At 49.2% G+C, this 10,547-nt stretch overlaps 1 protein-coding gene and 1 long non-coding RNA gene across 9 annotated transcripts; one reads left to right on the top strand and one right to left on the bottom strand.

The window, feature by feature from the left end:
• Positions 1–1,304: 1,304 nt before the first annotated feature.
• Positions 1,305–3,580, top strand: LOC148007818 (uncharacterized). Its single transcript, XR_015647498.1, has 2 exons — positions 1,305–1,938; positions 2,071–3,580. It is a non-coding gene; the product is annotated as an uncharacterized LOC148007818 (long non-coding RNA).
• Positions 2,920–9,717, bottom strand: Tgfb1i1 (transforming growth factor beta 1 induced transcript 1). Of its 8 annotated transcripts, none has more exons than NM_001191840.1 (11): positions 9,678–9,717; positions 8,454–8,569; positions 8,276–8,328; positions 8,028–8,170; positions 7,793–7,880; positions 7,572–7,677; positions 7,267–7,461; positions 4,564–4,737; positions 4,256–4,337; positions 3,917–4,065; positions 2,920–3,745 (listed from the first exon to the last, which is right to left on the bottom strand). In NM_001191840.1, exons 1-11 carry the CDS (start codon positions 9,688–9,690, stop codon positions 3,479–3,481), a joined length of 1,386 nt encoding a protein of 461 aa, NP_001178769.1. In that variant the 5' UTR covers positions 9,691–9,717; the 3' UTR covers positions 2,920–3,478. The 8 variants fall into 8 exon arrangements, with proteins under 8 accessions (NP_001178769.1, XP_087451340.1, XP_087451334.1 ...); XM_087595214.1 differs by having other exon boundaries at positions 3,158–3,745; positions 8,028–8,165; positions 9,678–9,713; XM_087595208.1 differs by lacking the exon at positions 9,678–9,717 and adding an exon at positions 8,782–9,487 and having other exon boundaries at positions 3,158–3,745.
• Between the last annotated feature and the right edge of the window lie 830 nt (positions 9,718–10,547).

The following is a 10,547-nucleotide window of genomic DNA, read 5'->3' as shown; positions in this document are numbered from 1 at the left end:
CTCAGGTCTCTGTATCCGTTCCCATCTTCTGCAGGAAGGAAAAAGTTTCTCTGGTGATAGCTGAGGGAGAAAGACACTAATCAGTGGGGAGAGGAGAATTGCTACATTCCTTAGTACAGCTGTTCTCAATTTGTGGGTCATGATCCCTTTGGGGGTCGAACGACCCTTCACATAGGTCACATATCTGATAATGACTTTATGATTTGTAACAGTAGCAAAATTACAGTTATGAAGTAGCAATAAAAATAACTTTATGGTTGGGGGTCACCACAGTACAAGGAACTGTACAAGGTCACAGCATTAGGGCTGTTGAGAAGCACTGCTTTGGCAGAATGTCGTGTTTGCTTTGCCCCTAGGTCTATTAGTCTCAGGTTCTCACCACCTGAGCAGCATGAGGTGTGCATTTCATCTCATGGGTGGGCCTTAAATCCAACCAGATAACAGTCGGTTAGTCCCACAATGTTTGTGCCACAATTGCGCCAGCATATCATGCAGATAGGTCATCATAATTTAGATTGAAAGATCTGTAGCAGAGTTGGTGTTTATCTTCCTTCCTTGGTAGCTCACAGAGAGTACCCTCCAATACTATGAACACCAGTTAGTAAGGGTGAGGGCTCGTGTTAGGCACCAGCTCTGTGTTGTATGAGATAATGCAAGAGTGGTCTTCAGCAATAGGGCCTCACCTCTGTTTGTGGAGAGCAACCAATAGCGGGAGGTGTTTGGGGGTTTCCATGGGTCTCCTTTGGCCAATGACTCAACTAAATGTAGCCCATGGCTAACTCTGGATGTTTCCCTTGGTGGTGTAAGGTATCTAGCTGAAGCATGGTCTCCCCCACTATTTGATGACTCATTTAGATTCCTTTCATATATGCATATATATTAGGTTTCTACAGCAGCAGGTTTCTATACAGCCCCTCCAGTGGCCCTTTGGGATTAGTTATCTCTCACAGTCCCTCTCTTATCTTCCTCTTTTCTCCTCTCCTCCATTTTCAGCCTTTTTTTTTTCAGAGCTGAGGACCAAACCCAGGGCCTTGAGCTTGATAGGCAAGCGCTCTACCACTGAGCTAAATCGCCAACCCCTCCTCTCCTCCATTTAATCTTCCTGTTCACCTTTCTCCTGTCTCTCCATAACACACACACACACACTCTCTCTCTTTCTCTCTCTATATATATATGCATATATATATATATATATATATCCTTCCTTAGACAAACCTCCCCGCAAGTCCCTTACTCCATACCTAACCTCTGTGATTATATGGATTGTAGCATATCTACTGAAAGCTTAAAAGCTAACACCCATATATAGGATAATACATACCATATTTATTTGACTGAATTTCATTATTGTATTTTTAAACAGCTGCATAGCACACCATTGTGTAAGTGTAACATATTCCTTATCCATTCATCCACCAACAAGCGTCTCCACCATTCCCAGCTTCTGGATCTTATGGCCAGAGCTGCGATGAACGTGTCTCTGCAGTAGGACGTAGAGACCTTTTGGGATCTGCCCATGAGTGATCAGCTGGATCGTGGGGTAGATCTGTTTCTAGATTCCTGAGGAACCTCCCCACTGATCTCCATGGTGGCCACACGAGTTTGTACTCCCACAAGCAATGCATTAAGTGTCCCCTTACCCCACATCCCCATCAGCATGGGCTGTCATTCCTTTTAATGGTGACATTCTGATTAAAGTAAAATGAAGTCTCAAAGTAATTTTGGGTTTTTGGTTGTCCATTTGTTTTTGTTTTTCAAGGCAGGCTTCTCTCTGTGTAGCCCTGGCTGTCCTGGAACTCACTCTGCAGATCAGGAGGCTGGTCTCTGTCTCCCAAGTGCTGTTCAAGGCTATTTTGATTTGCATTTCCCTGATAACTAAGGATGCTGCACCCTTCTTTAAATGTTTCCCAGTCACTGTACTTTATCTTTTGAGAACCCGTTTTTTTTTTTTTTTTTTTTTTTTTTTTTTTTTTTTTTTGGTTCTATTTTTCGGAGCTGGGGACCAAACCCAAGGCCTTGCGCTTCCTAGGCAAGCGCTCTACCACTGAGCTAAATCCCCAACCCCTTGAGAACCTGTTTTAATTGGGCTTTGTTTTCTTAACATCCAGGGTTTTGTCTTAGTTCTTTTTATATGTCATATTGACCTATCAGATGTGTAATTGGTAATGATCTTCTCCCATTCTGTAGCTCTCACTTTGTCCAGATGTCCACCCAATAATCTAAAGTACCGAAAAGAGAGACAGAGACCGAGAAGCGGAGGGAGCCCGAGAAACTTGTTAGCAGTTAAAATCCTATATGCTCACCCTAGAACACAGAGCTGCCTTGTCTGACTTTCAGAGCCCACAATTATGGTTTGAAGCACGTCTTCCTTCTCCAGTGCTTCTCTTTTGACTTTGTGGTTAAGACCTATGTTCAAAATGTCTTTTTAAATAAACGATAACTCATGGTGTCCTCAACTCCTTGGAACGGGAGTTACAAATGATTGTGAGTCTCCACGTGGGGGCTGGGAACTGAACACACATCTTCTGAACATACAGCACTCTTAATCACTGAGCTGTTTCTCCAGCCCTTTTCTAAAAATTGTGTTTTATGTGTATGGGTGTTTTGTCTGCATGTTTGTCTGTGCACCATGTGTGTACCTGGTGCCTATAGAGGCCAGAAGAAGGTGTTGGATTCCCTGGAACTGGAGTTACAGACAGATGTAGGTGCTAGGAATTGAACCTGGGTCGTCTGGTGCCCTAACCCCACCCCACTGGTACAAGGTCTTATACCCAGGAGCCAGGCTGGCCAGACTGTTTTGAACTGATGTTGAACTTCCCTCCAGCATGCTGGGATTAGAGTCATGGACTACTGTACCTTTCACTCTGTCGCCATTGCTTTGACTTTTGGTTTCCAGGTGTTTGGGGGTTTTTTTGTTTGTTTTGTTTTGAGATAGTCTTATGTACCCAACCTGGCCTCAGTTTTGCTATGCAGCTTAGGATCATCTGCCCCGGCCTCCGTGTTGGGATTTCAGACACACCTCCCCATGCCTGCCTTCATCTGTTATTTGCTGTTATCCCAGGGAGGAGCACCTCTGTCCCCTCACAGGACTGTGGCCTGGAGCCCTCGGAGCACAGAGCAAGGGCTCTGGGTAGTAAAGCAAGGATCGCTGGCACTGTGAGATGTGGAGCGTGTTTTTATGTTTGTAGAAAAAAAAAGTACAGAACAGTGAGCCATGGGTGAACTGGGACATCTTGGCCTCTAATCCGTCAGATTAGAAAACCAGAATCGTGTCAAAGTGAGAGCTAGTGGGGCCCTTGCTGAGCTTGACAAACCTGGAGCACTCTCCAGTGGCCGGGCCATAGTGGGGATGGAGGTGGGAGTACAGGCAAGAATGCCTGGGCAGCTCCAGAGCTAGGGATCTGGAGGGCCCAGTCTTTTTCAGGGAGAACAGGTTTTTGGAGGCGTGGTTTTGGAGGTCTGTGATCCCAAGAGGAGGTCAGCCAAAGAGCTTCAGGAAGCAAGGCTGGCAGTAAGGCTTGCTGGCACGCTCCTGGAAGGAGCCTTTGGTGAGTGGGCGTAGGCAGAAGGTGCAGGTAAAGTGATCTGGGTGGAAGCGGCGGCCCAGAGCAGATACACAGCGGCCAGTCACAGGGAGGCCACACGTGGCACACAACGAACCACGCTGAGCGTGGAAATGGTTTTCACACAGTGGGCGACCCTCGTGCTCAAAGAAGCTGCCTCCGGAGAAGGGCGCGAGGCATTCCTAAGGAGAAATTAACAAAATGAGCCAAAACCCTGACGAGGGAACCGGTGTGGATAACTTATCATCTACCCTGACTCCTGCAACTTCGCAACATAAGTCGCACAGAAATGGAGCGACTAATCAGCGAAGCATCCACCCTGGGCTTCTGGCCCGCTCCCCACAGCCACGCACCCTGCACACGAAGCAGTCTGGGTGCCAGAGCGCGCTGAGTGCCGAGATGTAGTTATCCAAAATGGGTCCTTGGCAGCCCTGGCAGCGCGGGGCGAACAGCTGCAGGAAGTCCCGCCGGCAGTAGGGGCGGCCCTCCCGCTCGTGGAAACCTGGGGGCGGGGACAGACGATGTGGGCGGGACTACAAGATTCAAGAATGGCAGGGGGTACCGGCAGTAGGGAGGGAGGGATAGGGTTTGGGACACGGAGAGGACGGGCGGTGGGTGGAAATAAGGGCGGGAGTTGGGATCCAGGGATGGACAGGACAGTGGACTGGTAGCTTTTACGTTTCAACTCTCACCCTCTTCTCCAAAAGGCTCCCCGCAGCTGACACAGCAGAAATGTTCTGGGTGCCAGTGGGTGCCCAAGGCGGTGACCATTTTCTGCATAAAATGAAAAAGGACACTACTATCACCTTCTCTTCCTTCTTCCCTCCACCTCCCTCTGAGAAACTAGGGAATGCGGAAGAACTAACAAGGAATCTGGGGTTGAAGAGGGCAAACTGAAGAGGCGGGGTGAGGTAGGTGAGGAAGTAGGTAGAAGAGATGGGTTTCGATTTGGCTGGTTCCCTCTGAAGCAGGTTCATTGGTGGGGGTCTGCAGAGCTTACATGTCGGATGGGTTGGTTGCAGAAGCCACATCGTGGGGAGAAGCGCTCAAAGTAGCACTCAGGGCAAAAGGGAGCCCCATCCTTCTCGAAGAAACTGCTGCCTCCCAGGGTTGTGGAACAACCTCTGCAAAGGAAGTGCTCCGGATGCCAGGCTCTACCCAGGGCGGTAACCACCTGCGGAGTTGAATCGGAGGTTTCTGTCAGAACCTGGTAGGAGCTGGACGAGCTAAGGTTTACACGTACCTGGCATTTACCGGGCACTTTCCTAGTCTTAACCCTGACGGACCAGAATTGAAAGAACAAAAACAAAAACAAACAAGCTTCCAAGGCTCAACAAATTGTGTTAGAGGTCCATAGCTGTCCTTCCAACTTTACCACAGAGTTTGTGTACACATAGGACATAGTGTATCTGGGCCCACACTCCCTCTAAGGGCCCAGGAAAAGGTTTAGTTACTTTAAAGTCTATGTAAGGTGTTTGTTTTTGTTTGTTTGTTTGTTTGTTTGTTTGCTTTTTGAGACAGAGTCTAAGTTGTGCTGGCTTTTAATTCACTATGTAGCTTAGTCCTCCTACCTCTCAAACTCTGTGGCCCTAGAATTAAGGCGACACTGTCATGCTAGAAAACAGAGTCCTCTTTATGCCACTACAGAGGTAAGTTTTAGTAGGGGAAGCACCCCATGAAGTCTGGAGTACCAGAGCCTCCTCACAGAGGTCACACCACCCTGCTTGCTTTCTGAGGTCAGTGAGTCTGGTTTGGGAGTCAGGTACTAATCTAAGGAGATGCTTTAAGTCAACCAAGCACAGCTATTCTGGAACATATCTGCTCAATCCATGATCCAAGACGTACAACTTCTGGACCAGAAAGGGAAGAGAGACAGATTTATGATTCCAGAGAGATACTAGGCAAAACTAGTGAGTCCTTTGGGAAGATTAAATGAAATAGGGGTATGACAAAGAACAAGCACAGTGGCCAGCACACGTCAGTGCCACACCAAATACCAAACAGGTTGGAATTCTTACCCTGCGGCTTATCACTAAGAGTTCCAGTTTTCTCACCCATAAATATACATGGCGTGAGGGGTTAGTTCAAGGGCAAGAGGTGTATTTAGCATATAAAAGCCCTGGGCTTAGTCCCTAGCACACACACAACTTTTTAAATTAAGAAAATATAAAATAAGAGGGACTTGGAGAGATGGCTCAGTGGTTAAAAGTGCTGGCTGCTCTTCCAGAGGACCCGGGTTCGATTCCCAGCAACCACATGGTGGCTGAGTCTGTTAACTCAGGCAAAACACCAATGCACATTTAAAAAAAAGAAAGAGAGAAAGGAAGGAAGGAAGGAAGAAAACATAAAATATAGCTGGGCATGGTGGTTCACACCTGTACTTCCAGCACTTAGAAGGCTGAAGCAGGAGGATTGCCATGAGTTCAAGACCAGTCTGGGCTACAGAGTGAGTTTCTGCTCAGCTTAGGTTACAGTGAGATGCTGCCTCAAACATTTGCTTTCAAAAAAAAAAAAAACCCACATAAAATATAAATAATACTATCCATTTCAGGTGGGCATAGCGGCACATGCTGAACTTTCTAGAACTTGGAAGGTAAAGGGAGGACAATCATGGGTTTTAGGGCAGTCTATGCAAGACTTTGTCTCAAAATTCCAAGGGTTGGGCTACAGGTACTAGATTGATCACTTAGCAAACACAGTCTTGGATTCAATCTCCAAGAATTACATAGAGCCTGGGAAAGGGTGCCTATAATCCCAGTACTCCTGGGGTAGAAACTAGAGGATCAGAAATCAGAGCTTCGGGGCTGGGGATTTAGCTCAGTGGTAGAGCGCTTGCCTAGCAAGCACAAGGCCCTGAGTTCTGTCCCCAGCTTCGAAAAATAGAAAGGGAAAAAAAAAAAAGAAATCAGAGCTTCTCCTTGACTATATATTGAATTTGAGGTCAGCATGAGATACATGAAACACTGTCCCAAGAGTTAGGGTACAGCTCAGTGACAGGAGGTCTACCTAGCAAATGCAAGGGTCAGTCCGCAACATCACAAGAAAAAGCAAATTCCATTTCACAGATACTCATTGAAAGTGGGGGAAACACACAGTCCTAAATGGAACATCTATCTCCCACAGTATCCCCACAAGGCTCAGAGAGCATCACAGCACAGGGGATGGCCAGGCTGTAGGAGCCAGAGGTTGGGGAAGACTGCTGTGAATCGGTGCTTTCTCAACGTGACTGGGCTGGTGCACCCCATGCTGGAGATCTCTCAGGAGACCTACACAGTATGGAGCCAGTCAAAATTCCATCGAGGGTGAGGAAGGGCTCATTTAGCCTTCCCCTAGCAGAGGAACAATTGCCCTTGCTAGTTGTTGGCTGTTGAGGGTGCTTGTTTTTTTCATGGATGTAGCCCTGGAAGATGCCAGTGCACCAAAGGATGGCCCTACGCCCATGCGCACACTGGAAGCACTAACTGCACTTGATAGACATTTTAAAAAGATGACATGAGTTGGGGGATATATGGGAACACAGAAAGAAATAGAGGAAGGGGTTAGATACATTGTATCTAACATTGTATCTAACATTGTATCTAACATGTATACATGTATTAAATTCTCAAAGAATAAGAAAATATTTTTAAAGGGAAAAGCACAAGGTCTGGTTTGGAAAGGTGCTTAATTGAGTATATGCCTCTGCTCCCCGGACTGCACTTACTTGCCCAGCAATAGGTTTATTGCAGGAGCCACAGAGGCCCTTGGCCTGAGTGGGAACACCACGGCGGCTGAGGTCAGACTGCAGCAGGCCCAGCATGGTGTCCAGACTGCCCTTGTTGGTCTGTCCTGGTGGAGATGGGCATCCCTCACGGGTGGGGCTCACTGCTGGAGGCTGAGGTGGCCCTGAGGCCGGAAGCTGCAGTGAAGAGGACATGAGACTCGAGTCAACAGAGCCACAGACCGGAAGCATCAGGACTGGATTGGTGAGCCACAAAGTGACACCGACTGAAATCTTTCCAGACTCACATGGTTCTGGACACGAAAGTCAGAGAGCGATGCCATCAGTCTATCTAGCTCCTGAGTGGCTGAGGTGGCTGAAGGCTTTGAGGGGGCAGGGAATGTGCTGGAAGGGCTGTGGAGAACACAGTGTATGACCTTAGAACCTGGCAGCCTAACAGCCCTCTAGTAACTCAGGCATCTAGAACCCAGCACCCTCTTCCCAGCCCTGCCAACCCTCCCAAACTCACACAGTGGTTATGCTCTTGTCTTCAGATTGGTCCTCCTTTCCTTCCCCTTCAGCCATCTTACTAGATGGGAACTGAGACATGATTTCATCTGGAGAGACAAGAGAACGACACTGACGAGGAGCCATACTTAGTCCTCCCTCCCAGCAAAGGCTTTGTGTCCTTGAACTGCTCCTTGATTCTGCCCTTCTTTGCCCTGTCCCCAACCCATCAAAGACTGGCTTAGTAACCCTGGTACCTGTAATGTTGAACTGGGTGGCATTAAGTTCCTGAAGTAGACGGTCTAGCTCACAGAGTCCATTGCCCAACACACCACTGGAAGAGGAGAACGGAGGAGCCACAGGGGCTACAGACTTTGGGGACCGAGGCTTGCATACTGTGCTAAGGAACAGGAGGGAACCTGGGTTTAGGGTAGGGAATCAAATCCCCTCACCTGCATTTCAACTGGCTTCCCCATCTTCATGCCCCAGTTCCCAGGCCCCTCACCTGTATAGATGATCCTTGTCCCCAGAGGCTCCTGAAGATTCTCCAGACCCTGTCTACAGAGAGTAGAGGTATTGGTGGAAGGACAGCATATCCCTTGCCTCACTCAGACTCTGATTTCCCCTAGCCCAAACCAACCCAGGCCCTAATGGCTCCCCAAGACCCCAGAATCTCATCTCACCTGTGGCTGGTGGCCATAGGGTGGGGGAGGTGTGAGTGTCTCTGGTGGGCGCTCTTTTGGAGCCCCTAACCGTGACATGTGTGAAGTGGTGGTCTCCAGGTCAGAGAGTAGGGCATCTGCAGTGAGAAGCCCTCAGGGTGAGAGGTTTGGGGGGGTGGGTTGTCAAGGTCTTAAAAGGTTAGAGGATAAAGGATTTCAAGTGTCAGTATTTTAAAAGGTAGAAAGCCAGTGTTAAAGGCAGCGGCCAAAAACCATACTCACAGGGCCAGACCAAGGCAAAGTAGAATAGTAGCAGGGGGGTATTGACCAGACATCTCCCTTGACTTACCCTGGGAGGCAAGTACAAACCCAGTAGTGGTCTCTTTTATTCTCCCCATCTTTCCTGATGCAGCCCAGATTGGTTCTTACTGCACCCAAATTTTCAGTTGTCTGTATGTTTGACACCCAACTTCCGGATTAGATGTTCGCTGTGACACACTCACTACTTCTGCCCATATTTAAACAGCCTGTCCAGCTTGGTCCACTTGGCCACACTGAAGTCTTGCCCTGCCCTCAGGGGTAAGTGGCCCTGGCTGGGAGCGGCTTTTTGGGTGTACTTCTTATCCATGTACTATTATTGAGGAGCGCCCTCTGCTGCTGGGTCCAGTAGCTCTGCCACGAAGAGCAGAGTCAGCCCTAGCCTCCGCCAATAGAGGGGACAAGACGTCTGGGGCGCTTTATCATCGATGAGCTGCCGTCACTTTACTCTTCTCCGAGTATCTGTGGCAGAAGCCTTAAGCTTCTTTCTATCACCCTGGCACACTCTATTATTCTCTTTCTTGCCCCGAGGACTTTCTTGACTCCTGCTATACCTTGAAACCCCTTTCATCTAGAGGTCACACTCTTCTCTCTAGTCTATCTTCCCAGTCTCCGGAGTCAATGATCCCTTAACCCCTTCCTTCCCAGAGTCTCTGAATTCAGGCCCCCATGGGTGCCTTAACGCTTTGTCCATTGCAGAAGCAGGATTGAGGGAGCAGAGAGAGCCAGGGAAGAACGGAGGGAGCGGCATCGCAAGCAAGACAGGAAGGGAGAGGCAGGAAAGGGTATGTGGATTTGGGAGGGAGGCACAGGCAGGCTGAGGCGAGAAAATGGAAAAAGAAAACTGGGATGGGAAAGATGTGTGAGTTAGGAAGAAGGTAGATGCAGGGAAGGGTGAGAGGCTAGGGGGATCCGGTCCCCACTCACCCAGGTCCTCCATGGCGGTGCGCTGGCGGACAGCTTGGGGAGAGCAGGGCGGGGGCCGTGTCCGGTGGGGGCGGAGGACGGGGAGGGGGAGACGTAAGGGAGTTAGAAGCAGGGCCGTGACCATGTATGGAAGCCGGGACCCGCTGGGATCCAGTCGGTGGGGGGGGGGGCGATGAAGGGGGAGCATGGGGACACGAAGAAAGACAGCACTAGGGCCCACCCAATCCAGCCTTCTGGCTCTGCTCAGAGGAGGCCACACCCCAGCCTTTGCCTCAGCGGCAGCGAGTCCCTGAAGCTGAAGCCAAGTCAGAGTGGTTCTTCCATAGCTCAGCTGCCTAAGTGGTCTCATAAGTAGAGGGCCCCAAGCCCGCACTGCCCAAAGCCAGCAGTGTTCAAGGCAGGGCCCCACTCACACCCTGGACATTTTAAAAAGACTTGCAGAATTTTGTTAGAGGTAGGGGTGACACGCTAAGGATATATCAGACTACAGGTTTTGACTGCCAGCCCAACAGAAATGGAACTGCAGGAGGCATACACACTAAGAAATGTCTCACACGGAGAACAGAACAGGGAAAGCAAACCTCAGACCTAAGCCCCGTGTAGACTCCCAGGATGACAAACCCCAGACCCTTGTAAAACATTCCTAACATGGAGGAGGTGACCAGAGCCTGTTCCAAAATATCCCTTTCCGAAGGCTCTGATGACAGAGAGGAAAACATGCAGGCCAGCCACAGTGATAGGAAGCTTGATCCCCTTAAGGGATCAAGTTGGAAACACCTGGACATGGGTATGGGCAGATGGCTGCTGTCTTATAGCCATCCTGGAGGGCAGATCTAAGCCACAGAATATGGGGCCTCAACTCTGGAGCAA

This window comes from Rattus norvegicus, chromosome 1 (assembly GCF_021556685.1).
Source record: "Rattus norvegicus strain SHRSP/BbbUtx chromosome 1, alternate assembly SHRSP_T2T, whole genome shotgun sequence".
Taxonomy (NCBI): domain Eukaryota; kingdom Metazoa; phylum Chordata; class Mammalia; order Rodentia; family Muridae; genus Rattus; species Rattus norvegicus.
The sequence above is the reverse complement of the archived record's forward strand: the minus strand, read 5'-3'. Positions and strand labels throughout refer to the sequence as shown.